At 41.6% G+C, this 24,767-nt stretch overlaps 1 protein-coding gene and 1 long non-coding RNA gene across 5 annotated transcripts in view; one reads left to right on the forward strand and one right to left on the reverse strand.

The window, feature by feature from the left end:
- Positions 1-1,510: 1,510 nt before the first annotated feature.
- gata6 (GATA binding protein 6) lies at positions 1,511-6,553 on the reverse strand. 3 transcript variants are annotated; one of them, XM_086272068.1, is made up of 7 exons: positions 6,338-6,553; positions 4,817-5,713; positions 4,033-4,205; positions 3,168-3,293; positions 2,956-3,043; positions 2,758-2,855; positions 1,511-2,301 (listed from the first exon to the last, which is right to left on the reverse strand). In XM_086272068.1, the coding sequence occupies exons 2-7, from the start codon at positions 5,652-5,654 to the stop codon at positions 2,140-2,142; spliced, it is 1,485 nt and encodes a 494-aa protein (XP_086128194.1). In that variant the 5' UTR covers positions 5,655-5,713; positions 6,338-6,553; the 3' UTR covers positions 1,511-2,139. The 3 variants fall into 3 exon arrangements, with proteins under 3 accessions (XP_086128194.1, XP_086128196.1, XP_086128195.1); XM_086272070.1 differs by lacking the exon at positions 6,338-6,553 and adding an exon at positions 5,877-6,089; XM_086272069.1 differs by lacking the exon at positions 6,338-6,553 and adding an exon at positions 5,864-6,089.
- Positions 6,554-17,665: 11,112 nt separating this feature from the next.
- LOC147308274 (uncharacterized) overlaps positions 17,666-24,767 on the forward strand; it is a 40,111-nt gene continuing 33,009 nt past the window's right edge. For both annotated transcript variants that reach the window (XR_015126192.1, XR_015126191.1), the window contains exons 1-2: positions 17,666-18,133; positions 19,942-20,143. This is a non-coding gene — a long non-coding RNA (uncharacterized LOC147308274). The remainder of the gene's footprint in view (positions 18,134-19,941; positions 20,144-24,767) is intronic.

The raw sequence follows: 24,767 nt of genomic DNA on the forward strand, positions 1-24,767 counted from the left end.
GAATCAATATGTCAAAGAGCAGACAGATAACGCTAAGCTCAGGCATAAATCCTAACCATCTCTAAAATCTTTTCATGTGGAATTACTCACAGGCCATATTCTCTTAAGTACAGTAAACATTGTGACAGGTACTTTGAGCTGCTGGTTCAAGAGGACACAGGAAAGTGGATTGTTCTTTAAGCCCACAGGGGCCCGAAGAAAAGGAAATGTCTCGAGTGAAAACGTTACCAGAAAGGACAAAGGTGTGGTTTGGTGAAATCACCCAGAAAAAAAAGCTGGGTAAGTCTTGCTGTGCAACTTTTAGGCGAAATTCTTGTCTTGCATTAGCTGGCCGTGATGTCTTCTTCTTTCCTCCCAGTTGTGAAAACATCTGAGAAAATAAAGCCCTCTGGTATCTGTTCAGCCAAGGAGAAACAGGGAGTTAAAGTATAGATGGGAATGACTCACACAAAAATATGCAGAAGGTGGTTCTTTCCGTAATTTCCAAAACACTGACGCGTTTCGCTCTTCTTTTAAAAACAAACTGCAGATTTATTTGCATCACCAGAACAATTTATTGGATTGAATTTAAATAATTTCTCATAATGTTAAAAAAAAATAGTAAAACAAAAAGAAAACATGTTATTTCAGAAAAATAAATAAGTCCGGTTGCGTGAATGACATGCTCTTTTTTTAGGATGAAGAAAGTTGTGAACAAAAGCAAAGAAAAAAAAACCTCTTTGTGCTAACATTTACATGTAACTTATCATGCCTTCAGTATTCAGTCTCTTCGGGTGAGGGTGGGGGGGAGGGTTTTTTGTTTTTGTTTTTTAAAACCTGAAATAGCTCTTGAAGCTCCCACACCACTTGCTTAGGTCATGCAAAAAAAAATGAAAAATCAAAAAGGCTTCTCAAATTCATGATTTGGCATGACCTGTGAGCTTCATAAGAACATGTTACATTAACAATTCTCCTTTTAATCATTACAGCGATTCATCACAGTCATCACAGTGAGCACAGATTTGTTCAGAGGTGACCTCACGCTACACTTTGGTCTAATTTTGGCTGAAATATGATGCAACAGCACATGTTATTATTATGAAGGGTATACAGTTTATAGTGAGTCAGGTAGCGCGGCCAGCAGCCTTCGTTTGCAGTTTATGTGTAAGAACATAAAGGTCAGAGGGTCCTACAGCTATTCTGGGCGTTCTTTGTTCAAACAAGCCATCCAACTGCTTTACATGTGCGAGATTTTGTAGAAGTAGTACCGTAATGCTGCCCGTTGGCCGACAGTGTTCTCATGTCAAAAATTAAGTCTCACGAAGTTGATTGTTTTTGCATCTTTTTCTCTCTTTTTTTTAAATGATTAAACACAACACGATGTGATATAGTCATTTATACCCTGTTTAAACCAAACTAGTTTCAGTCAAATACAGTAAGTAAGAGCTTTCAGTGGAAAACGTGCACATTCAACACTACTGTACTACCGCTTATCGAGAGACAGAGAATAGAAAAGAAGACATCAGAATGGTTTAACTTCTACTCTATATTGATATCTTTATTAACAATCATAGACATGTTTTTCAACTATGGAAGATTTATAAATATTTTTCTTTCTTTTGATTCATGTAAGTTGTCTCGGCACTTATGGCATGATTCCAGTTTTGGAAAAAAACAAAAAATCAAAAAAAGTCCACAAAGAGTTGAGTGCTTGTGTGAAGCACTGATATCCAATCAACATCTTCAAAGAGAAATCCGTTATGTACAAGATGGCTTTCTTTAAGGAACCCAGATTTGGTTCTGTGTGCCACGGATGGGAGAGATACCGAGTGCAGGTCCAGCAACCATCCATAGCAGGCCACCTAATTGATCATTTGGCCTGGCGTTTCCCTTTTGTTGTTGATGTTGTTGTATTTTAAGGCAAAAAAATAAAAAAAAGACCCTGACATCAATCTGGAACCTGATCGCAGATACTCCATGCTTGATTCAAGCTTCTAGTCTGACTTAAGGTCATCTCAAACTTCTTTCCCCCTCTCGTCCAACTCTTCTTGCATCAGCTGAGAGGGAAGGAAACCAACACTGCACCCAAATACTTCCACTATACACAGCATCCAGACACGAGGGGCCGGGGGTCTCTGTCCGCCCAGAAGGTTAAAATGTTCAGGCTAAGGCCATGGGGCACCAGGGTTCGCCTCTCACTGAAGCCACGTCCGATGACTGGGTCAAGCCCACGCTGCCGTACAGGCCGTCCTGTCCGGAGTACTTGACGGACGAGCCCGAGCCTGCTCCCTCCCCCCCGCTGGACAGCACAGATGAACTGATCTGCAACCAGAAAACTCTCTGTTAGCAAAAATTGTGAGTTTATTGTATAAAATGTCAGTAAAACTTTTAGATTGTGTAAAACCTTTTTTTTTTAAATTATTATTATTGAGGACTGAAATGACATTTGCATTGCAATGTTGGGGGAAAAAGGAGCATGATCAATGTGACACTCGTATTAGTGTAATATCACAGTGACATATTAGTTAGCAGCAGTCATAACCACAGAGCATCAGTCAGCCTGCATGTCATCTCTTTATCACAGTTTGTATTTTACAAAATATTCACTCATGAAAATGGGTGAAAAATCTGGCCTTTTATAGTAATTTCAAGTGTAGAAATTCCTATTTAACACACACACACATATATAGATATAGATATTTCATTGTTTTATTAATTATTATTTTTATTTTAAACTATTATTTGAAAAATTTAAAAGCAATTAAAAATCAGTTTTACCCCTGACACTTGTCCAGAGGGAGAGCTGGTTTTCGAGCAGTCTTCGGAATTGGATGAAGAGGTGGATGTAGGAGTCATGGAGACAGAGTTGCTACTTCCTGGAAACATAAAAAAAATGTTGTCGTTACATTATTTTAAAATAGATAAATATGACATACATATTCCTTCGTGCAGCAGAAATATTGTTCAGCTACTCACCAGAGGATCCCTTTGCTTTATTCAAAGTTTTCGGTTTTCTTTTTCTCGTCTGGATTCCCTCTTTCTTCATGGCGAGCGGCCGAGGTACCTGTAAGATGTGATTTTTTTTTTTAATGAAAATAAGAAATGATTTTTTTTTATCAATAATGCGTCGATTTTTAAAAATTAAAACTGAATTAGAGGGGGGGAAATTCAAATCGCAGTGAACTTACTCCGTGTAATTTTGTGTAGAGGCCGCACGCGTTACACACCGGCTCTCCCTCCGCGTTTCTGCGCCACAGAGTGGTGGTACTGGTTTGACAGTTGGCGCAGGAAAGGCCGATTCTTCTGGACGTTGACTGTTGTGGCAAGCAAAACATAACATCAGTCACTATAATTAAACGTGGGTATCCAGGAAAATAAAGCACCACACACTCAACCATTTTATTCATACCTGACTTTCCAACAATAATCCACACCCTGTTAGAATCCCAATTTAATTGGCATTTACGCACGGATTTATATTATTATTCATTTATTTATTACAGGTTGTTAATTCGCAGAGAGTTGCTACGTGCCATTTCACTTCCTTGTAAAAACTGCGTAATGGCACCATGGAAAATCTGGACCCACTGACGCCTTTTTAGATTAGTTTACCCGACAGTAGCTGGGAGTGGAGATTGAGATAAAGTGTCTCCTTACATTAACACTTTCCACGTGTGGATTGATTTAATGTGAATTTAGTGAATAACATTTTTTTTCTTATGAAACAACTAAATGATTGTGCTTGACTGATGAATTTAAAACACTGGCTAAGCTAAAACTATCATTCTCCTTTGCAAAGCACAAGTCCTTGATTCAAATGTGAAATGCATGCTTTATTTATTTATTTTCCCCGTTTTATAGAAATCACGTGATCTTGCGTAAATAAATTTTCCTTGATTACAATCAGGTTTGAACTGGGGGCTGTATCATTGAAACCTTCATCCAGAAGCCGAATCGTGACAACGACAGTGACCTCCAGCAATTGTTTGAAACAATTAGGCAGGAAATTGGTTGATTTAAGTGGCCCTCGCCCCCCTCCTCCTGTCTCCTTACCGTCCGTTTCGGTGGTTTAATTAATGGCCGGCTCAGACCATTCATTTTGCTATAGAGGCCGCAGGCGTTGCAGAGAAAGTGGCCCGTGCCATCGCGCCTCCACAGCGGCGTGGAGATGGAGCCGCAGTTCACGCACTCTCTGCTCTCCCCCATGTCGTCCAGAATATCTGAAACTGAAGAGAAATACTGGAATCAGAACAGGGAGCGAGTTTGTGAGAATTACACATTGTTGCTGGTCATTATTTCATAAGCGATTCTGCTTCTGGGACTTCATGTCAAAGAAAGCAAGCGGATAGATACGGCGGGCAAAATGATCTGTTCATGGATTATAAATTGATTAAAGCGAAGTGTTTAACAAAATTCACATTTTTAATAAATTTATACTGTTGTGCCAATGTTGTTTTAAAAGCCTCGGTGGATTTTACTTCATGTAAATGATTCATTTTATATATTTCTGGGCAGTCATTTGCGCCTGTTTCTTACACACACACACACACACACACACACACACACACACACACACACACACACACTATTATAAATTCATTTTTGGCAGTGTATGAAACATATTTTTATTCAACATTTTGAGGTCAGGCCTCGACGAGGGGAACAGGTTTCTGTTACAAAGACACGCAGGCGCTTGGTGCCTTCACTCCAGACACTTCAAGGTTGCGCGCGTGATTAAAATACCTTTTTTTCTTTCCGTCCCACACAGTGAGAAGGAAAACTATTCCATCTTTGTGCCTCCCTCTACTTTGTTTTCGTTTGATTTTTTTTTTCTTACCTCCATTTGGTCCTCGAATCAAGGGCGCACTCCTGCTTTGCAAGGTGTGGAGCATCGTGTTATCAAAAGGTGCCCCGGGCCAAGGCGAGGGTAGCTGGGGTGCAACGTACGGGGAGTATGGGCTCGGGTAGGGCCCGCTGAGGGGACGAGAAAGGCTGTACTGGTCTCTGCTGCTCATATTCAGTGTGTTACTGTAGCCCGTGTCCCTGGGGGTCCCGTTATTGATGGGTGGGCTTGGAGGGTAGTGAAAACGACTGGAGGCGTGCGGGCTCCCGGTGCTGTACGAAGGGCTCTCCGGGGTGGACTGTGACCACACCGAGTGACTGGAGACGGCGTGGCCGGGCTGAGCAGACACGTTGGCCGGCAGATAAGACAGACTGGGGATCATGGTGCCCACCCGCGAGCTAGGGACATACACTGGGGAGTTAGGGTTGGAGTGCATATAACCACCAGAACTCGAATCATATCCAGTCTGGCTCTGGGCCGCAATGGCCAGTGTTTGGTACATGTCGGCCGGGTCCACCAGCAAGCTTGTCTTGTGTGCTCCGGTGGAGAGGACGAGTTTGCTCCCCTGGTCTAAATCCGTAAACAGCGGGATATCCTCGGTAGTGGTCAGGGTGTTGTTATGGTGTCCGAAGTGAAGGTAGGAGTGCAGGGATCTGCTGTCGGAGCGACGGTGCCCTAGCGCGTCAAGCTCGTTCGGAGGTGTCCTCAGCTCATCCGAGGTGGTGCCGTCCCTTCTGCTGTCACCGGGCAGGTAGTTCTGCTCAGCCGGTGACCCTGGGCTGCTGGACACTTCTCGCTTGACCATGGACCAGCTGTTTTCGCCCAGTTCCATCCAGGAGCACTTTCCATACACCGTAGGGGTAAATAAAAATGGCCAGGGAGTGGTCTACCCTGTAACAAAAAGAGTCGGAACCGTTAGGAAACCACAAGAAATGACCCTTTTTGCGATGTTAAGGATAAGTGAATTGAAAATATATCCACAAAACATCCTGACAGAAAGTCGGCAGGTTTCTGAAAAAGGGGGGAAATGCAAACGGACACCTGGTGTACAGACCAGCATTCATCTTTGGATGAACTACATTTTTCACAATAGAGAATAGGGTAATAAACTACGAAAGCTCCAGTTAATTATTACTGAGTCAGTATCATCTCGAACTCCAATAAAAACCCAGTCTACAGTGACTGCCATGCTCTCATGAAGCGCTCTTAAGAGGCACTGGATCCATCCGTGTCAAATCCCTGTCCTCCCCTCCACACGCACATACGCAAGTAGACGCACACATAAAGAGATAGGAAACAAAAACGCAATATGTCTTCACAGCAAAAGAGATAACCGTTTGATAAGAGTCAAAACAGATAAGGACCGAAAGGCTGACTGGAGCGATAAAACAATACCCCGAAATTATGAGTTTGGTCTCGCTGCGCTCGCCAAGACACCGCCAGATGTTTAAAGCAGCTGTGCGCGCCGCAAAAGTGGGAGAAGAAACGTTTTAAAAGACGAAGAAGAAGACTTACCTGCTACAAGTGTGCCATATAAGTCGAAAGCAAACTTCCTAACAGTGAGCCTCTGCTTCTCTTGGAAGTAATGGGAAAGTTTACCGCAGTTAGAGGAGGTTTATGAGAGGAGGCGCCTCTGGTGGCTGCGGCCGCAGGAGGCGGACCAATCATGTGGAGCGTGAGCGGCTGGAGACGCGATGGGGGTGCCAGCCTATGAACTCCTCCAATCAATCACGCTGAAAAACAGAGAGAGAGCGAGGGGGGGGGAGACACTTCACTTGATCAGGTCTGAAAGTTGGATTAATGTGTTGATACGATCAGGTTTCATTATTCGAAAGTTATGCTTTCGGTTACAAATGAATACGCGCCCCCCCCCCCCAGCTGTTTCTTTTTTTTCTTTTCTGTTTGTTTGTTCTTTAAATGAAATTGTTGTTTGTCTATCTTGCTCTATTTACAGGTGATCCACAAATCTGGTGATGAGCCTACAGCAGCTGAAACAAACAGAAACGAGTGTCTTTGAGATTTTAATTTCACCGGACTACTCTTTAATATCCAGCTCTTTCATAGGCTACTCCTGTTTTATGGAAAATTGTGACATTTATATGACAGACAGCGGTTTAATTTAATGACTAGATCGTTATTAATTAAACTGCCAAGAAATGCAGTTAAAATTAACTTACCCGTCACCCTGAACAGGAAAGTGCTACTCCCATGTTTACGCATTGCAGTAATCACGTCTGCAAGGAGCACGCTTTTAACTTTCGATACTTTGGAGATTTTAAAATGATCATATTTATAATGGTTAATCCAGAGTTTAAAAGCTGGGACTTTCCACTGCAGTCTGTCCACGAGTTAAAGACCTGAATATTTTGTTTTTACTTGGAGCATTAGTGTAATAAAATGTTTCGTCTGGACAACTTTTTACTGATGAGAATCCTTAAGAAAGACTCCTTTTATTAAAACAACAGCCTATTAAATGATTGATCAAATATATATTCCGTGTGTGAAATGTGCTTTAGGCCTACTTCTTCTTTCTGGTTTCATCTTAATTCAAAGTCCTACACCCCCCCCCCCCCCCCCCCCCCCCACCCCTGTTTATTCTCTGTCATCATTCCAGTGATCAATAAATCCCCTCTTAATTAGTTTAAGTCAGACGGCTCTCATTGAGCGTTAAAGGTGTGTGTGTGTGTGTGTGTGTGTGTGTGTGTGTGTGTGTGTGTGTGTGTGTGTGTGGCTCCTCTTTGAAACGCGATGATTCGTTCAGCCCGAATATACATTGAGACGAGTGAAGTGATCAAAAGTGGGGAGGTGTCAATTGAATCATTAACGCATTTGCAGGTCACACTCGCAGCCATTCAGTAGGTATTGTTACGGGGTTTTGTTTGTTTGTTTGATTTTTTTGTCTGGACAGTTGATCAGATTACCTCCAACAGCCCATTCATTATACTTCCAACTACCGCAGGGAAGTCCGAGAGTATACTCTGATACTTTTATAATATTCACCCTGCATCCATCACACTGATAACAGGCACCGAGCTGCATCCATGTTCACTGCTTCTGCAGCTGCACAGCAGACAAAACTGAGGGAAAAATCAACTCACCGCAATTCATGATTCATACTGTAACACCATCTGTATCGGTTACTAATGTGTCATAGCAACGGAAGGCACAGCTGCACTTTTTGATTTACCAATATCGTCCCAAAAATTGCTAATATGTTATTAATTATCCATGTCCCTGCCAATTAGACTACCACATGGAGTTAACAGTTCACAGGGCCTAACAGTAACAGAGTCTTCGGCTGGACTTATGTTCAACGCGTGCCACTGCCAGGCCTCCCATTGTTCCTCCTCTGTCTACTTCTCGCACAAACACTATTATTGTCAGACAGTCATGAATATTATTACTGTAGAGTTATTTTCAATGCTAATTCAATACCCGTGGGCGCAATCGTGCAGCCGCTCTCCAGCAGGTGTTCCTGCCGCTCTTATTTTAATACTGGCGTGATGATTCCTGCTGCTGGATCCTTCTCCTCGCATAACTTCAGAGGGAAACAATGCAGCCCGAGTTGCGTGGCGATCTGTGTCTATTTGTGTAGTGGTTATGCTAATCCATGTTGTCTATCTGATTTCCACAGAACTTTTGCTGATAGAAATTCACGCTTGAGGCGATATTGTGACTGTTAGGCGTCGAGTCTTCGCTCGCTCTCAGGTCCTAGAGGTGATTCTTATCAGAGGCAGTAACCGCACCAAAATGCGCTGCCGTCTGCCATCCCATCACCTCAGCCTGCAGTTGTCAGGAAGGTGAGAGAATACAAAATCCTGTTGTTGCTGTTTTTTTCTTTTTTTTTTCTCTTTGTTGCCCCCCTATTCCGCCATCACCCCACCCTCACCCCTCCACCCTCCCTCCTTTTTTTTCTTTGCGGCTTCTGGCTCACTGGCTGCGAAGCCTCCAGTTGATAAATGAGGTGTTTTCGCAGTAATGTCAGCGTGGGCTGCTCTGACACACGGAGCTCGTGAGAAGAAGTGGCAGGACGCCGCCCTGTCTCCGCGTTTATCCAGCACAGCCAAACACTGCAGGCCAGCCACTGACTGTCAGCTCCGGCCTGTGCGCTGACCATCTCCATCACACATAATTCAACCAGATAGCCTGCAACTGGTGGATAATAATAATAATAATAATAATAATAATAATAATAATATATGGAAACGATAAATAGTGAACGAAATATTTCATTTATGTATTGGAATAATATTGTCAAACTGTATTTAAAATATTTAATAAATACTATTTCGTTAGGAAGTAATGAAAAGACGCAATAATAATCATATTATTATTATTAATATTATTATTATTATTATAAGCTCTTTAATGGTTGACCCTCTTCAGGTGTCTGAGCCTTATGTACCGACTTGATAATGATTATCTCCAGCCCTCGAGTGCTCGTTGCAGCTTTCTCCTGATTATGTGATGTTATGGAGATAACGAGGAGCAAGAGAACGAATTACGCACGAAAGGGACAGTTAGGGGCATCACACGGTGGCGTGGGCAACTTTGAGACTATTACTCACTTTTTTTTTTATTATTTACTTCTTTAAAAATGCCCTGCTTGGTCGTTAGTTTGACTGTGACTGTGTAGAAAGGGCAGCTCTGATTTCTCTTACACGGCAGGGCAATAAAAGGCACTGTGGACGCCAACACGCCCCACGTCCGAAAACACCTTTGATGTCTCGATTATGATTAATGAGAAGCGACTGCAGCTACATGTAAAACACGCAGGAAGGAGACGCAATTCATCATCTCAATCACCCCACGGTTGCTTCCCCCCCCCCCCCCCCCCTTTTTTTCTTGCTATGTTTTTATCTTTGCATTTCACACACAGAGTCTGTTTTCAATCAAATCCTGTATAATTGTCTTTTAATAACGACGGAAGATTAATATCCAGTATTTAATCTGTGGGGTGTTGTTTGGATTAATTGTATTTTTATTTTGTCAAACTGTCAATAAAGCAGCTATCCTGCACATATTTGCACCACAGCTTTGGTGACAATCCTGCGTTACTGTATTTAAGAATCTGGGCTTTTAACGACTTAAATCGCTTTAACGTTTATGCTACGTGTTCCCTTTACAACAAAGATTTATCTTAGAAAGCGAAACATATGTAGAGTGAACTGGATTTGCACACAAGACGCCAAATATTTCCAATTTAAAAAAGAATACCTTAGAAATTAAAATAGAATACATCAATTAAATAGACATGTTTCCTCGCATGGCTATATAAAATACACTTTGGATTTTGTGGTTTAATGGTTAATTGATTGATTTTATTTCATCCATACAAATCACACACACACATGTATACACCATGACCATGATTCTGTGTGTGCAATAAATACCAGAATAAGGTGCACTAAAAAAGTCATCATAAAGAGCAACTTATAAAAGTGATTTAACATCGACAGATATTCAAAGTTCAGCTTTAGACACTGATTATTACCATTATTTTTACATTTTAAATGCATTGCAGCTGTCATTATTAAACATGAAATATTAGCAGTAATTCTGTTTGCATAAAAATCAGATTGCAAGTCTGGTTTAATGAATTATTCGTCCATGAAATCCAAAATGGGAAAATTGAATTGTTAACAATTATTCCAAAGAACCTTTTTTATTATATTACATGAGAAAAATGTAATATATTATCCAGTATATCCAAAAGCAGTGCAGCATATGGAAAAACAACAAATATCCACTCTCCCCACAACAATAGCACAATAACAATGAAATACATGAGAGGCGTTGTGAGTTCACGCTGTCTTAACGTGTAGCTCCATCCTTAAAATCTAGATCATTTTGTTCCTGATATAAATGTATTCCCGCTCACACTCTGTGCTTTTCTATATTTACCTCCAGTTCCCAGCGCCTATAAACACTGACGTATTTGCTCTTATTTTATTGAAGACACAGTTAAGTTTTATACCTGCGCCGGTCTTTTTCTCCCTGTCCTCCACAGAATGGCAGCTTGTCCAGAGCCGCTGGAGCAAAGGCTGCTGGGAGGCCGTGAATGCCAGACTCTCCTGTTTGAAGTGGTAGATGATTAAACGGGTCATGACAGGTGTAAAAGCAACCTTTGTCATTTTGGACATGTACCGTCCTTGCTTCCTTGGCTCGCCCACAACGGAACGCCCTGCTCACCTGCCCGAGTGTGTGTGCACTAATGTGTGTGTGCACGTTTGGGTGTGTTTGTGTGGAGTGGATTTTCTGGAGGGGATTGATGGCTGTTAACAATCCTGCACCATCACGCTCCCTGCCTGTCATGTGATGAATGAGTGACGGATACACCCCTGATGGATGAGACGTGAGCCTGTTGTCTGCATATTTGTGGTCTTGGCTCTGTGCCGCTCGGTGTTAAAAAAGAAAAGAAAAACAAGCATAAAATTGCTCCAGTGGAAATGAGTGAATTGTCTGTGATTTGAGAAGGATTGAGGTTGTATTTATCTCTTATTATTTGCGTCTCCAAGAATTTCTATTTATCAAATCAGCGTGGTGATGTCATATCAGCCTGACATAAGTTTCAGGGTTCGTTTGACCTATTCTCCTAACTTTGGCTCCAATCGTGTATCGACTGTATCATATTATTATATTACAAGCTGTTTTTTATCACTTGTACTTCTCTTATCTATTTTCCTCCCCGAGCCATCATGATGCATATACAGCAGTGAAATGAAGATAAAGGGTTTGCTCTGGTATCGTAATACCACAGCTCAAATTCAAATGGGGTTTTGACATATCAGGCGAAATCACTCTGTCATATGCAGGATTAAGTGGAAGAAAAATACCAGCATTTTGTTTTGTGTAATTAAAATATTAGCTTGCTCATTTTTGAGGCTGAATTTGGAAGCAGACCCCCCCCCCCCCCCCAGGAAAAAGTGAATCCCTAATATAAGCAATAAGGCCGAAATGGAAAAAATCTTTACTCATTCTTTGTCGTTTTCATCTTCCCGTGAAACCGTCATTCTGTCTCATAACTCTTGAACAATGAGTCTGACTCACAGCAGGACTCTTCTGTGGAAGCTCTGAGCGAAGCCGTGATCAATTTTGGGCTCACGTCAAAGGAAACGGGTAATCTGATAATCCTGGTTGCATATAAAGCCATAAGAGTTTAAACTTGCATTCAAACAAATAAGGCAAAGTTGGTCCGCTTGACACACAACACTCCTGGAAGCTACATTTAAATTCATATCCTGCTATGATTTTAGATTCAGTGCACATCAGGGCCAAATTTCATAAGGTTAGGTTATTTCAAAGTCCCAGTTTGGCAGCTGTGTTTCTCGCCAGTAGCCAGATGAGACAATATGGCCATCTAACACTAAATACAACCACTTTGACAACCTTGTTTTCGACTTTAGACCCTTTATTGAATTGAAAATAGCACAAAAACATTCAAATCTGAAAGTGAGAAACGGTTTCACTAAAAGAAAAAGAAAGTCATTATAAAATAGATGACGTCAATATGTTTCTTTTTATTAAAGGTGCGGTTAATGAAGTTTAGAAAGGTAAATATTTTTCCATTCCTGCTTCATAGAAAAGCTCAGCCACTCAAGAGTCTGAGGCCTGCTTTATCACAGATAATGTGCCAAATGTGGTTAACTGGGTTCATGCCTTCATCCGCTACTACACCCACATACCATTACACATTCGGCTCTGTGCTGATAACATACCTTATGGTCATGATTTAGCCCAGAGTATGTGGGCCTATCAACAACAAAAAGAAAGAAAGAAAGAAAGAAAGAAAGAAAGAAAGAAAGAAAGAAAAATCCTCCCGTTTCGATTTGTTTCGAGTTGTCTACTTCTCCTCAGTCGATCAAAAATTAGATTTATTTTTTGTGCTTTATTTGTATTCATGCAGTGATTTCCAGCACCCTCCATTCTCTTACAGAAAACATAGTTTTATATTAATCTTTTAAGGCTTTTATGATATTGTGTCCCATTTTCTTTGCAGTTTTATGGTAAATGTAATGTGACTGATCTGTTTTCAATAAGCCAGACTGATTTATTCTTTTCAGTGTAACTAATGTCAGTAATATTATTATTAAAATAATAACAGTTCTACAAAAAAACCTTCTTTTAAAAAACATTTTAAATGTGATGTTTTTGGTTTAGAATAATAATTATAATATAAAATCTTTTTTATTTTATTTTAATATAGGGTTTAAATCAAAATAAATCATTGAAGTCTGTTTAATTGTGTAACGTGTCCAGTACAAATATTCAGCTAGTTGCCAATTAGCTTAGGTAAGACAAGAGACTGGAGGGTTGGGATTATTAAGAAATTCTGGTTCTGTGTATATGTTAAACAAACGAGATGCAAAATGCCAGGTATTGAGCATTAGCATTAGGTTTTGTTCACTTTGGGTCAGACAAGCTGTTTTTCTGCGCTACCATGTTGTTAAGTGTTGATAAAATTAACAAATGTTCACTGATACCATTATTCAGCCTGACGAGTATTCGGCTCGTTTACAAATGTTTGTAAAACTTGCAGTGAAAGAAGAACGAAAGAGGACGCAGCTTCGCTCACAGACGCCTCTGCACCTCTGTCTCTGGAAAACAGAGCCTCATCTCTTGCGTAGATTCTGAGGCTATGTTATTGTTTCCATGCTAGCGTCTCCATCCTGTGGAGCCAGTCCCCCTCTGTGTGTTTTGTCTCAGGAGAGAAGGTCAGGTCTCCAGTACATTTTCTGACTTTCCCTGAATCAGCTGTTTGGAGCCCCAGCCTGAGAGAAAACAGCCTTGGCCAAGGCAGCGTCGCTGATAGCAAAGCAGAGGCAGCCTGGAAGCAAGGAGGTGGAGGTGGCAGGATGGCTTGAGGGAGTTTGGAGGGATCGGATACTCGGGCATGGCGCTGCATTGTAGCAGCTGGGAGATCTTGCTATCCCACTCAGGCTTCAAGGTCTACGAAATCTCAGCTGCTTGTTAGAAAGATAGCAGAGGAGTGTGTGCTGGAAATAAGACAATCACCAATTGTTGAACTCACGAGTGGGAGACAGATGGGATATTGAAGGAAGGAGGGCACAGTCTTTCACAGGTTTTGTTAACGGCTGAATTAGTTTATCTGTAAGTTTTTGGGTCTCGGTGTTGTGCATGTTGCTTCTCTCTGGTATGGCTTAGCGGGACACTTGACTAGAACACATGCTATCTCTGCTTCACACATCAAATGGCACAAATTTCAGAGTTAATGAAAAGACATATTACCTCTTCCTTCTGATGGCGCCTTAGTTACAGATTCTTAAAATCAGTGAAAAACCTGCAGAATTTATGTCATATATATTTGTGTTAAAACTCAACAAAAACAACAAAATCTTTACGTTTTTAAGAAGTTGACCAGGTGTTTGAGAGTGTTAGACTATAAGAAGGGACTCCAGTGCGTGAAAAAGCCATAAAAGAGTAATGACTCACCAGATTTTCTCAAGCCTTCCTTATTTATTTATTGCCATTTGCAAGAAACCCATATCTTACTTCAAGCACCGCAACTTACTCAAACTTGTGCAATCTATTTTTTAAGGCTTTGTCTTGGTCGCTTGTGCTTTAACCCTTTAACGGCAAGTTTATCATATTTGATACAAGAGATTTTGCAAAAACTGCTGGTGGCAGCAAATATTATGTAAATTTAAACTCATATAGGCAATTAACATATAATGTCTGGGTTTTGTTGGGATTTTTTTTTGAAGACTCCATTAAAAAAAGGTGGGGTTTTTTTGGTAATTATTTCCTTTTCCATTCTTTATAGGGTTAAACACGTCATGCCTGAGGTTTAAAATGAGACATGGCTTCAGAAAAAGTGCAAAAAGGAGCAACTGTGACGCTATGGAGCCAAAGAAAGAAAACTGAGATACTCTTCTTTACATCACAATTTCATCAAATGAATGAATGACTGTGTGTATACATCTATACAATTTAGACAGGTCAGGCCACAGAAAAGGTCGCATTTAGTATCAGTTAAAGTCTATCCTGTAACTTTTTGAGGGTTCTCTCCTTCCATCCTGTACAGAAATCTGTCTTTTAATTTCACCAAAACCACTTCCTACAGTGGTCATTGGTTGAGAGACAACTCTACAAAAAGCATTGACTCAAAAATCTGCAGATGTGGGAAGACGAAATCAAAGTTTCGATTTTGTAATTTGGGCACGTGGATGTCGCAAAGAACTACCACCGATGTCTCATAGTAACCCTCCAGTAGGAAGTGTCGAACATCGGCCCTGACCTTTTTGTAAATACACTCCTTTCCAGGAGAAAATGTGTGCAAAAAATGTCTGCAGCTTTTCAGCAAGTAGAACAAATAAGCTCTTTTATGATCTGATAAGCTTCTCTCAAAAGGGTCTAGAGCTCCACCAGACATAGCCGATTTTGCACGGCGCTTGTCCTTCTGTGACCGTACGGCCTCGCTTCGTCTCGGCCTCTCACACTTAAACACACATGCAGATAAACGCACGTACACGCCGCTCCCCTTCCGCACACATTAAACACACTCTCAGACTGACTTGAAGGTTTCTGTCGCCCTCTCCTTCACTTGAGTCAGTTGCCAGACAATGAAAACATTGAGAGGCAGTTTCTATGGCGTGCCCAGGGCTTTTGTTTGACTGAAAAACATATGCATTCTACATGCTCCAATTATGGTTTTATCAGATCGCCGTCAAACACACCAATCATGCACCTTCCTTTGTGCCCTCTCTAACGGTGTGTACTGTACCACGCGGAGCAGTGGCTCGCTGTGTTTGCATGTTTGCCCATGGTGGGAGTATAATATCTCAGGCTGGTCTGCGTCCCCGTTGGCGGAAAAAACTCGCAGCTTGGTCGAAAAAGCAAAGGCACAAGTGAATTAGCACGGGGCCCTTCTGCTCTTTCTAACAAACACATTCAGCTTCAGCTCTGACCAACACTGGGTCGGCTGTTGGACTGGACACAAAAAGGGCCATATCAGGGCGATCTGCGGCACGTACAGTTAAGTCGCTTATTGTGACTTGAACTGTGTGCTCCAACAAAAGAGACTAAGAAAGACACGGCTGATCTGAATTACCATTGGCTCAGTTCTCGATTGGCCCGACTTCCCTTCAGTGTCAAAGTCACGTCCACATCTCCAGTTATTTCACAAGAATGTTATCAAAACTAAAGTTGTATAACCACTTTAGTTGTATAACCATAATATAAATATCCATCCATCCATCTTCATCCGCTTTATCCGAGGCCGGGTCGCGGGGGCAGCAGCCTAAATACATATACATATAAATATATGTATAAAAAACTCCAGAATAGCACACCTGTGGCTATTAAATCATTGGTACATTACTTTGGGAGCATAGAGAAAAGAGAATTTGATTCTGTTTACAAACCAGATTCTGAACTTCAAAAAGGAGCTGTCCTCCAGTTTGACCCCTGCCATTATTCTTACTGACATTAAGACGAACCCTGGCCAGTGTGTGTGTGCGCTTTGTTTTGATAGACGCCGGTCAGCAGCTTAGCCTCGTAGGCTCCACTAAGCCAAGTGTTTACAGATCTGCTAGAACGCAGCCTTGTAGATTCAAGATGCTACATCCAGGCAGACGTCGCTCCAGCCCGAGGCCTGGACTGATATTATCCATGAAGCACGATTAACCCGACGTGATAACAGCGGCGAATCAAGGCGAGGATGGAGCTCTTGTCAGATACCAACGGTATCTTCAGTGTGACCACATGACGCAATGTGAGAAAATGCGTGGAACAACGGCAAAGATGACCTGAACACGATGCCCAGGTTTTGTCTTTTGGTTATTATCATCGGAGGTGGGAGGTAACGAAGCAAGTACTTGAGTACTTCTGACTGCTCTTGCATTTGAGGGAAGTTGCATCACACATCAAACCCAACTGACCTTAATGGAGGAAGCACATAGACAGTCCCATTAATGTATATGGTCTATGCATCACTCAGTCAGCAGGAAGTACAAAAGGCGTGTGTGTAAAAACAACAAAATCAAGTCTTTTATGTCAATTCTATTATATTATATTGATTTCTGAGACATTTTTAATTTCAGCAAAACTTTTTACCTAAATAAATAAACGATGTAAAGAAATCACTTTGTCAAAAACTCATTGCAACTTCTACCTTGTATGAGAACTGTTCTGTTTCCAAATGACTTTATATCATTAATGACAGACACATTTATAACACTTTCATTTTTAGGTAGACAGTTTTTGGTATGTCAGCGGGACATCCGGACGTTTCAGCATCTGTTTAGCAACAGAAGAGGAGCGAGCATAAAGGGAGCAGTGTTTTTTCAGCAAGTGAAAAGCAAAGAAAGACGGAGGAGAGGAAGGAGATCATTTTAAAGGTAAGGATTGCTCAGCCACATCTGATAAACTGGAAAGTTAAAGCTTACATTTAATGTCCTCATTCTGAACAGTTCATTTGTGTGAAGTTACAGGGTTTTGGTTTTTTTCATATTGTAAAATATTCTGCAAAACAAACTGAAGCATACTAACTTTGTGTTATTCAAAGGTTGCATGAAAATACTATGGTGGACTGATGCAGAACAGAACAAAAGGCAGCCAAGATCCAAAGAAGAGCTCTGGATGTGCTTCAAGAAGCATGGAGAAATCTTCATGAAGACCACTTAAAGGCTTTGCTGAAGAATAAAGGTGGTCATATCAAATATTAACTTTAAACGTTGTATTTTCATGTTTGTTTGTGCACATATTCCTTATTTTCTTATCAAAGTGAGGGGTGACTCAAGACTTTTGCATAGTATTGTATGTATGATAGGTACTTACTCTAATAACGCATACATTTCTGCTGGGGAGAGTTGTCCCTTGTTGGACATGACGCTTGTAGAATTGCCCTGACAAGGATTTCCACTCTGTCACACCGGCTAAAAGCTTAACGCTTGGTTTATCAACAAAACCACAACACAAGCTAATGCGCGAAAAAACGTGTTTTTTAAACGCTGCCGTTAGCCGGTTAGCTATCCATGGGTTCCCTATATATGCTAACCTAGCATACAGCAGCTATAAAAAAGGCAATTTTGATTTATTATCAGTAAGAGGACTGAGACAACATAGCTCCAGTTCAGATTTTTGCAAGGTTTTGATTGTATTAAAAAGCTTGTCTGTAAGTATTTAGGTCGTTACATCACCAAAAGATACTTTACAGCATTCATCATTTTATGCCAGCAGAAGCGGAGATTCATTGCTCGATGGAAGTTGCTTTCAGCCACCAGCTGCTTCTCAAACAGGCCGGCTCTATTATTAAAGAGGTTATTATTTGGAAACGGGGCCATCAACTGGGTAATTATAAATGTTTAACTAACCACTAAGCATAAATTAGGAGAAAACAAAAACATAGAAGAATTTGACTAGAAGACGGTGTAAATAATGTTTTGGGTTTTTTTTTTTAGCTGTTCAGACTATTTCGCTATAGCCATCTCAGTATGGGAGTCAAAGGAAGTAAGGAAGCTTTTAGGTGTACTCTGGGGACCGTTGTAGTTAGAAGTGTAAACCATTTAATATTCAATTTGTTATGTTTCTGCCTGAAAGATTGTTGGACTGAAAAGAGGTGAAGTTGGATAAATCTGCTATAAAACTGTTAACTGTGTGATATATACACATACTGGCTACTGCTCAATCTAACATAAATATCTAATCAGTCAATCACACGGCAAAACTCAAAGCATTTAGCCACGTAGACATGGTCAAGACCACCCGATGAAGTTCAAACTGAGCATCAGAATAAAGAAAAAAATGATTTAAGTGCCTTTGAACATTGAACATTGAAACAGTGATTGTAGTTCAGAAACTGCTGATCTCCTGGGATTTTCCCACACAACCCTTTCTAGAGTTTACAGAGAATTGTTTACAAATGAGAAAATATCCAGTAAGCAGTAGTTGTCTGAGTGAAAATGCCTTGTTGATGCCAGAGATCAGGGAACGGTCAGACTGCTTTGAGGACGGCACCCATAGCTCAAATAATCACTCTTTGCAACCTATGCAGAAGTGCATAACTGAAGACACAGCATTTAGAAGCCTGAAAAACAGATGGGTTACAACAGCAGAAGACCACACTGTTAAAGAGAATTACCAAAACCTTACAGCACAAGATTGGAAAAATTTTGCCAGGTCTGATGACTGGTATGATTTCTGCTGACACATTCACATAGTAGGGTTACAATTTGGTGTAAACAACCTTGAAATATAGATAATTTTTTTTCTTGTATCAAAGGTTCAGTGCAGACTGGTGGTGGTGTAATATTGTAGTGGATATTTACACACTTTGGACCCCTTAGTAGCAAATAAGCATTGTTTACCATGTTCATCCCTTTATGATCCCAATCTTCTGATGGCTGCTTTCAGCAGGACAATGTGCAATGGTCACAAAGCTCAAATCAATGAGTTCACTCTACTCAACTGGCCTCCACAGTCACCAGCTCTCAGTAGATGTGCAGCTGACAAATCTGCAGCAGCATGTCAATATGGACCAAAATCACTGAGGAAAGTTTCCAGCACCTTGTTGAGTCTATATCACAAAGAATTAAGGCAGCTCTGAAGGCAAAAGCAGGTCCAACCCAGTACTAGCAAAGTGTACCTAATAAAATGGCCTGTGATTGTATGTATGCCAGCAGGAGAGAAATAAGTGAATGCAATAAATGATTCAGCATATCTTGATTAGTGGACATAAATGGATAGATATCAGCTGAAAGATAGTCTAGTTTACTACTCTTTTTTTTATTATATTGTAAATCTTTATTGTTGTGTTTAGTTTTTAGAATTTTTCGTATGTAAAAAATGTTTCCAGGAACACTAGGCTAATTAGATACATTTGTAGCTTTTGTCTAATAAATAAAATAATCACTGCTTAGGCCTGGTGGGGAGTGGGAGTATAGGAGGGGGTTCAACTTAGGTAAGGCATCAACTACTGAATAAGATATGATTAAGCTTTAAAAAATGACAAAGTAATGTAGCGTCTTTCAGCAGCGTGCCTTGCTGTACATATGCTGTGAGTCATTCATTGTGGTCCCCCACACCTTAGACTTTTGCCCCAGATTAAAGTACCTCCAGCACTACATGCTAAACATGGTTCCACTTTTTTCTTATACCAGACATCTTCACGTCTTGGCGTTCTATGGCAGAGAGGATAAAGGTCACCATGAAGGTCACAGAAAAAGATCCAGCGAGGGAGGTGACTCAGCTGCATGTCTGTGTGGGAGGGAAGGAAGCTAAGAAGGACAATGAACAAGAAGAAGAAAACAGAATTATGAAAAGGAGGGAGGCCGCTTTCCAACACCACATGTGGTGGTTCTGGTAGGTGATCCACACCATGAGAGCAAATCCACACCTATGTGGGATTCCTACCTGTGACTCAGGTCAGTGGGAGTCTCAGGAGCGAGAGGTGGTAATCAGTAACAGTGTTATATGGCTGTGTTAATAGTTAACGTGGCCCCTAGACACTGTGCTCCAAGGCCCAAACACCTGCAGCCTATTTTACAGGCGTAATCCATGGAAAGAACAAATAGTGAGAATGCTTGTTGGGCACATGAGCTTTTCACGAACTGGCTCATCTAGCATGCCAACAGATGTTTGTCAAAAAAAAAAAAAAAAAAAGGTAGCAGATTCTTGGCTAATAATTGTAAATCAAACGTTGTTATTAGCTTCATAAAAACAGGCGTGCTCTGTGGGACTTTATTGCCAAGTTTGTGTTTTTCTCTCTTCTGTCTCTTTTCTTGACACCCTTCCAGGGTCATAAGCACAGCAGTGTATGCTTTCTGCCTACTGACTCCCCCAGATGGCCTTCTGGCTTTACACACACACACACACACACACACACACACACACACACACATCTTTGACAAATACCTTTGTCAAAATCTTGTAGCTGCTTCAAAAAGTAACTCCTGCCTTACAACGTCTCTCTTTCTCTCTGCGCAGAGGTGCAAGCATGCACTGGCAGGAACACAAGCACACAGAAACATGCCTCCCTGGGTTCTTGATAAATACACGGTTAAAATCAAGCCCAGATCAGGATAACCTCTTGGTGACCTCTCTCACCATCTACTAAAGCCGCACGGTCAGTCAACACCGCTGCATGAAATTAAATGCAAACCAGTGCAACCAATTCTCTTCTGTTATGATTGGAGGTTCCCCATCCAGGCAGAATTAACCAAGAATCAAAGTCCAAGAGCTTGATGCAAACGTAATGGCAGTGACATCAAGAGAGCACTAAGGCAATGCTAATGCCTCTCTATCCGGGCAGATGGAGGTTTGTGTGCACAGTGCAAACAGACCCTTGTACCGAGAAGGCTAAGCTGGAGCACTCTGCAATGTAAAAAAATCTGAGCTAATGTCTGTCTCTCTCTCTAAATTGTTTTTTGATAAGGGAATATCTGGAGATAAGTGTTGTCACTATCCTATCTAAAAAACCGGAAGCCAGTTCGATAAATCTCCTCTGTAATCTAATGGGAGTCATGGGCAGTAGCTGCGATCAAGGGAAGACTTGCTTGCTTTCTCTCCTCAGTCGGGTGCTGAGGTGAAGACTCTGATTATTAAAGAACATGGGAGAAGTTAGCCAACACTACAAGCTTGTAAAAATTGATAACATCTTTACATTAAACAAATGACTATCACTACTCATTCAGGATTACTTTGGATTTGTTGACATTGAAGTAATACTGATAGCCTTTGTCAGTTGCCCAGTGACAGTACATCTCTGTGAAAGTGCAAAACCCTTGTGGGAAAATGGGGCATATGCATTAACCTACCTTATGTGTACCTAAAGCGGGGCAAAGATGGTGACACTGATGGGAAACTGCAGTGTTATAATAAAATAACAATAGGGTTGTTTGTGTATTTTCCAAAGCACAGGAAACATCGCAGCCATCAGAGTTAGGATTTAGCCCACTGTAAGGTCTGTAACAGCTGAAATAAAAGCACTTCCTCATTAACACGCTTTACTGTGGGAAACTCCGACGTCTGAATTCAAAAGTCGGCTGCAGAAACACATTGCAGTTATGCGGCGTGATGTCAGGAAATCCAATATTGATAACGAGCAGTGTGTTGGCTCAGACAAATACGAGCATTTTACTACAAGCTCGTAGTTACTGGCATCACGTGTTTGGCTGACAGATGTTACAGCTTCTTCGACTCGGATGAAACAGATGACGGTAAGAGTCGTTAAGCGAAACTTAAAGTGTCAACAAAGCCTCATTATTTCGGCAAAGCAATAAAACTGTGAAATGTAATTGTTATAGTAATAATAGTAAAAATGTGTGTTATACTTTTAAAAATAGCAGGGTAGGTGATCATTTTAAAAGTAAGTCTGTTGGTCTCTTTAGGGATTTGATAACTACTTATAAACTATATCAGCAAACACAGAGGCCTTTCCACTGTCCTCCTTTTCCTGTGACAAAAACTTAACCCTTTGAGCTGGAGGCGAATGTGGTCCCCCCCCCCCCCTCTGTGACCCGTGCTCCCAGGGGTTTGGTGTTAAGTAAACTTTGTCAGCCATGCAACGATCCCCAGCAAAGCGCCGTCTCCCTGCTCATCAGGAGACCTTCTCCCTGACCCCCACCGCTCCCTGCTTTCGGCATTCCTCCACCACACCACCTCTTTGACCCACCTTTTCCTCATGTGCCACCCCCCCCCCCCATCGGACCCGCCATACGTCCGTCCGTCGTCTTGAGTCCTGCTCTCCGTCCCGTCGGCCAGCGCGGCCGGCTGGTGTCTCCTCCTTTGGAGACAGCCTATCAGGGGCCTCACGTCATCTGTCTCCAAGATTTGACTGACAGGTCAACCTCAGAGATTACGGCTACTATCAGAGGAGGAGGGGGAGGACGGGGGTGGTTGTCTGCCCTCCCTAAGTGGATGCTCCTTTCCCTCACCATGACGCTGGTTGGGAACTGCATCCTGCTTTAGGCCTCTTAAACTCTGATGTGGCATTTTATCTATCTGGGAGCCACTCTGTTGATTTACCGCAAGGTCTGCAGGGACGAAGGACCAGACGGTGACAGATATCAACTATCTTGGCCAGCGTAGACTGAGAGAGGCGAGAAAATTTCAAGCTTGTTGGCCTTTGCTGTAAAAAAATTGCGTTAGTTCCAGCTGTCAGTACCAGCAACACTACAAGAAAAGCAGGGGTCTGCTATCGAGGCCCATGTGTTGCATTCCCAGGCTGCACACAGACACAAATATTAACAGAAACTGGAGGCAGAGGGCCGCATTTACAGCTCAACTCATCATATTTATTCCAGTGCGGCTTGAAATATCACAGAACAATGTTTATATCTGTGAAGTTCATGTCCTTAACGTGGCTTTAACAATTTATCAAATCATAAAAAATAAATCCGTTCTTGAAAGATTTTCCCGCAGTGGATTATGGGAGAAGACTGAGATGATTACCAGCACCTCTTAAGCCCATTAAGCGATACAGCTTTTGTTCTCCCCTTAATTTTTTCATCCAATCCAGTTTAACTAATGTGTAAAATCAACCGTCTGTTTCTTAACTGAGCTTTTTTTTTATCTGACGCGACATTCAGTTTGATGGGGAAAAACTTCAAGCTGCAGATATCTCCCTTCATTAAAAGACCAGTATTAACACCGATTTAAAAGCAGCAATGCATAGTTTGAATCTGACTAACACAGTCTGACCACATGCTTTTCACGCTGACTCTACCAGAAGCTTCTGGCCTTCCACATCAGATCATTCTCCTCTGGCAGGTGGTGTAAAGCTGGCTAACTCTCAGGCCCTCGTCATCGCTCCCCGTCCAGAACGCGGAGCCCTGAGATATTTGTGTATCACGTATTGATTTGGAGGTACAACCCTTGGCTGTAAAACAAAGATAAAGAAGTTAGCCATTAACTATTTTTCCAGGGGTCACTCTGAGCTTGTTTCACATAGTTGGAAGCCACCTGGAGAGAGAGAGAGAAAAAAAGCACCAAATTGCCTGGCCATGTGATGGACTCTGGAATATTGATTTTTCTCTCAGAACAGCAACAAAAAAAAAAAAAGGTCTTTGCAGTCAGCATTTCCCTCTGAGCTCAGATAGGGCTGCTACATTCCTGTCTACTCCCTCCAAGGTTACTGCCTGCTCGGCAGAAGCGAGCACCTGTCAGATGTACATTGTAGCATTTGCTGTCTCAATAGAAGCCCCTGTTTTCCAGTAATGAAAAGAGAACGTAAGAAAGAAAAAAAAGAGGCATTAGTTGGGGGAATTCAGTAAAGTCTGGCTTCTGGGGAGTTTCTTTGTTGTCTCTATCTGGTTTTACAATGATTAGAAACTGTGGCTTTGAATGCTGATCTCCCCCCCACCTCACCTCACCATCCCCAAGCCTCACCTGGCAGCGTGCGGAGGACAGCGACACCAACGCCGCCTTGTTTGCTTAGCTGAGGGTTCACAGTGTGTTGAGATCTGCGCTTGTTGATGAAGTACGGCTACCCCATTGTTCAGCGCGCTTGTAATGCCATGAAACTAATCACATCTAAAGACACCCACAGTGTTGGAGCTGGTTACTAGCTGCCCTGATTTGATACTTGTAGTGTTTAATGATTAATTGAAGTAGCTTAAAATGTGAACATAATGCCTCTTTGAAAGGTTTAGCCGTGCGTGTGCCTTAGTAAATCAATGTAATCACAAATTCTGGATGTACTTTGACCCATTTTTACTTGATTTGAAATTCTAGGCCTGTTAATCTTTGCAGCTTTTCTAACCTCATCATGAATCTTTTCAATCTGAGCACTTGACAGTTTACTGCCCAGGCAAAGGTTGCAGCGCCACGGCTTTATAGAATTATTAAGTAAGCAATTATGATAACCCACTGTTTTAAAGATAATAGGCCGATAAGGTTCTGCCAAACTCACACCGTAGTTTGCCCTCACGCTGCTCTTCCTGAGGGGGGGAAATCAATATCTTTTGCTCTCTAGACCCACCGAGTA

This window comes from Aulonocara sp. 'chitande type north' Nkhata Bay, linkage group LG18, assembly GCF_057382095.1.
Source record: "Aulonocara sp. 'chitande type north' Nkhata Bay isolate Kocher_YH1m ecotype deep benthic linkage group LG18, A_spYH_male_GT1.1, whole genome shotgun sequence".
NCBI lineage: Eukaryota > Metazoa > Chordata > Actinopteri > Cichliformes > Cichlidae > Aulonocara > Aulonocara sp. 'chitande type north' Nkhata Bay.

Coding starts and splice junctions, on each gene's coding strand:
- gata6 (XM_086272068.1), bottom strand. CDS start 5,654: ATGGAACTGGGCGAAAACAGCTGGTCCATGGTCAAGCGAGAAGTGTCC. Junction 3,044..3,167: donor TCTACACAAAATTACACGGA/GTAAGTTCACTG, acceptor CACATCTTACAG/GTACCTCGGCCGCTCGCCAT. Junction 2,856..2,955: donor TAAAGCAAAGGGATCCTCTG/GTGAGTAGCTGA, acceptor TTATGTTTCCAG/GAAGTAGCAACTCTGTCTCC.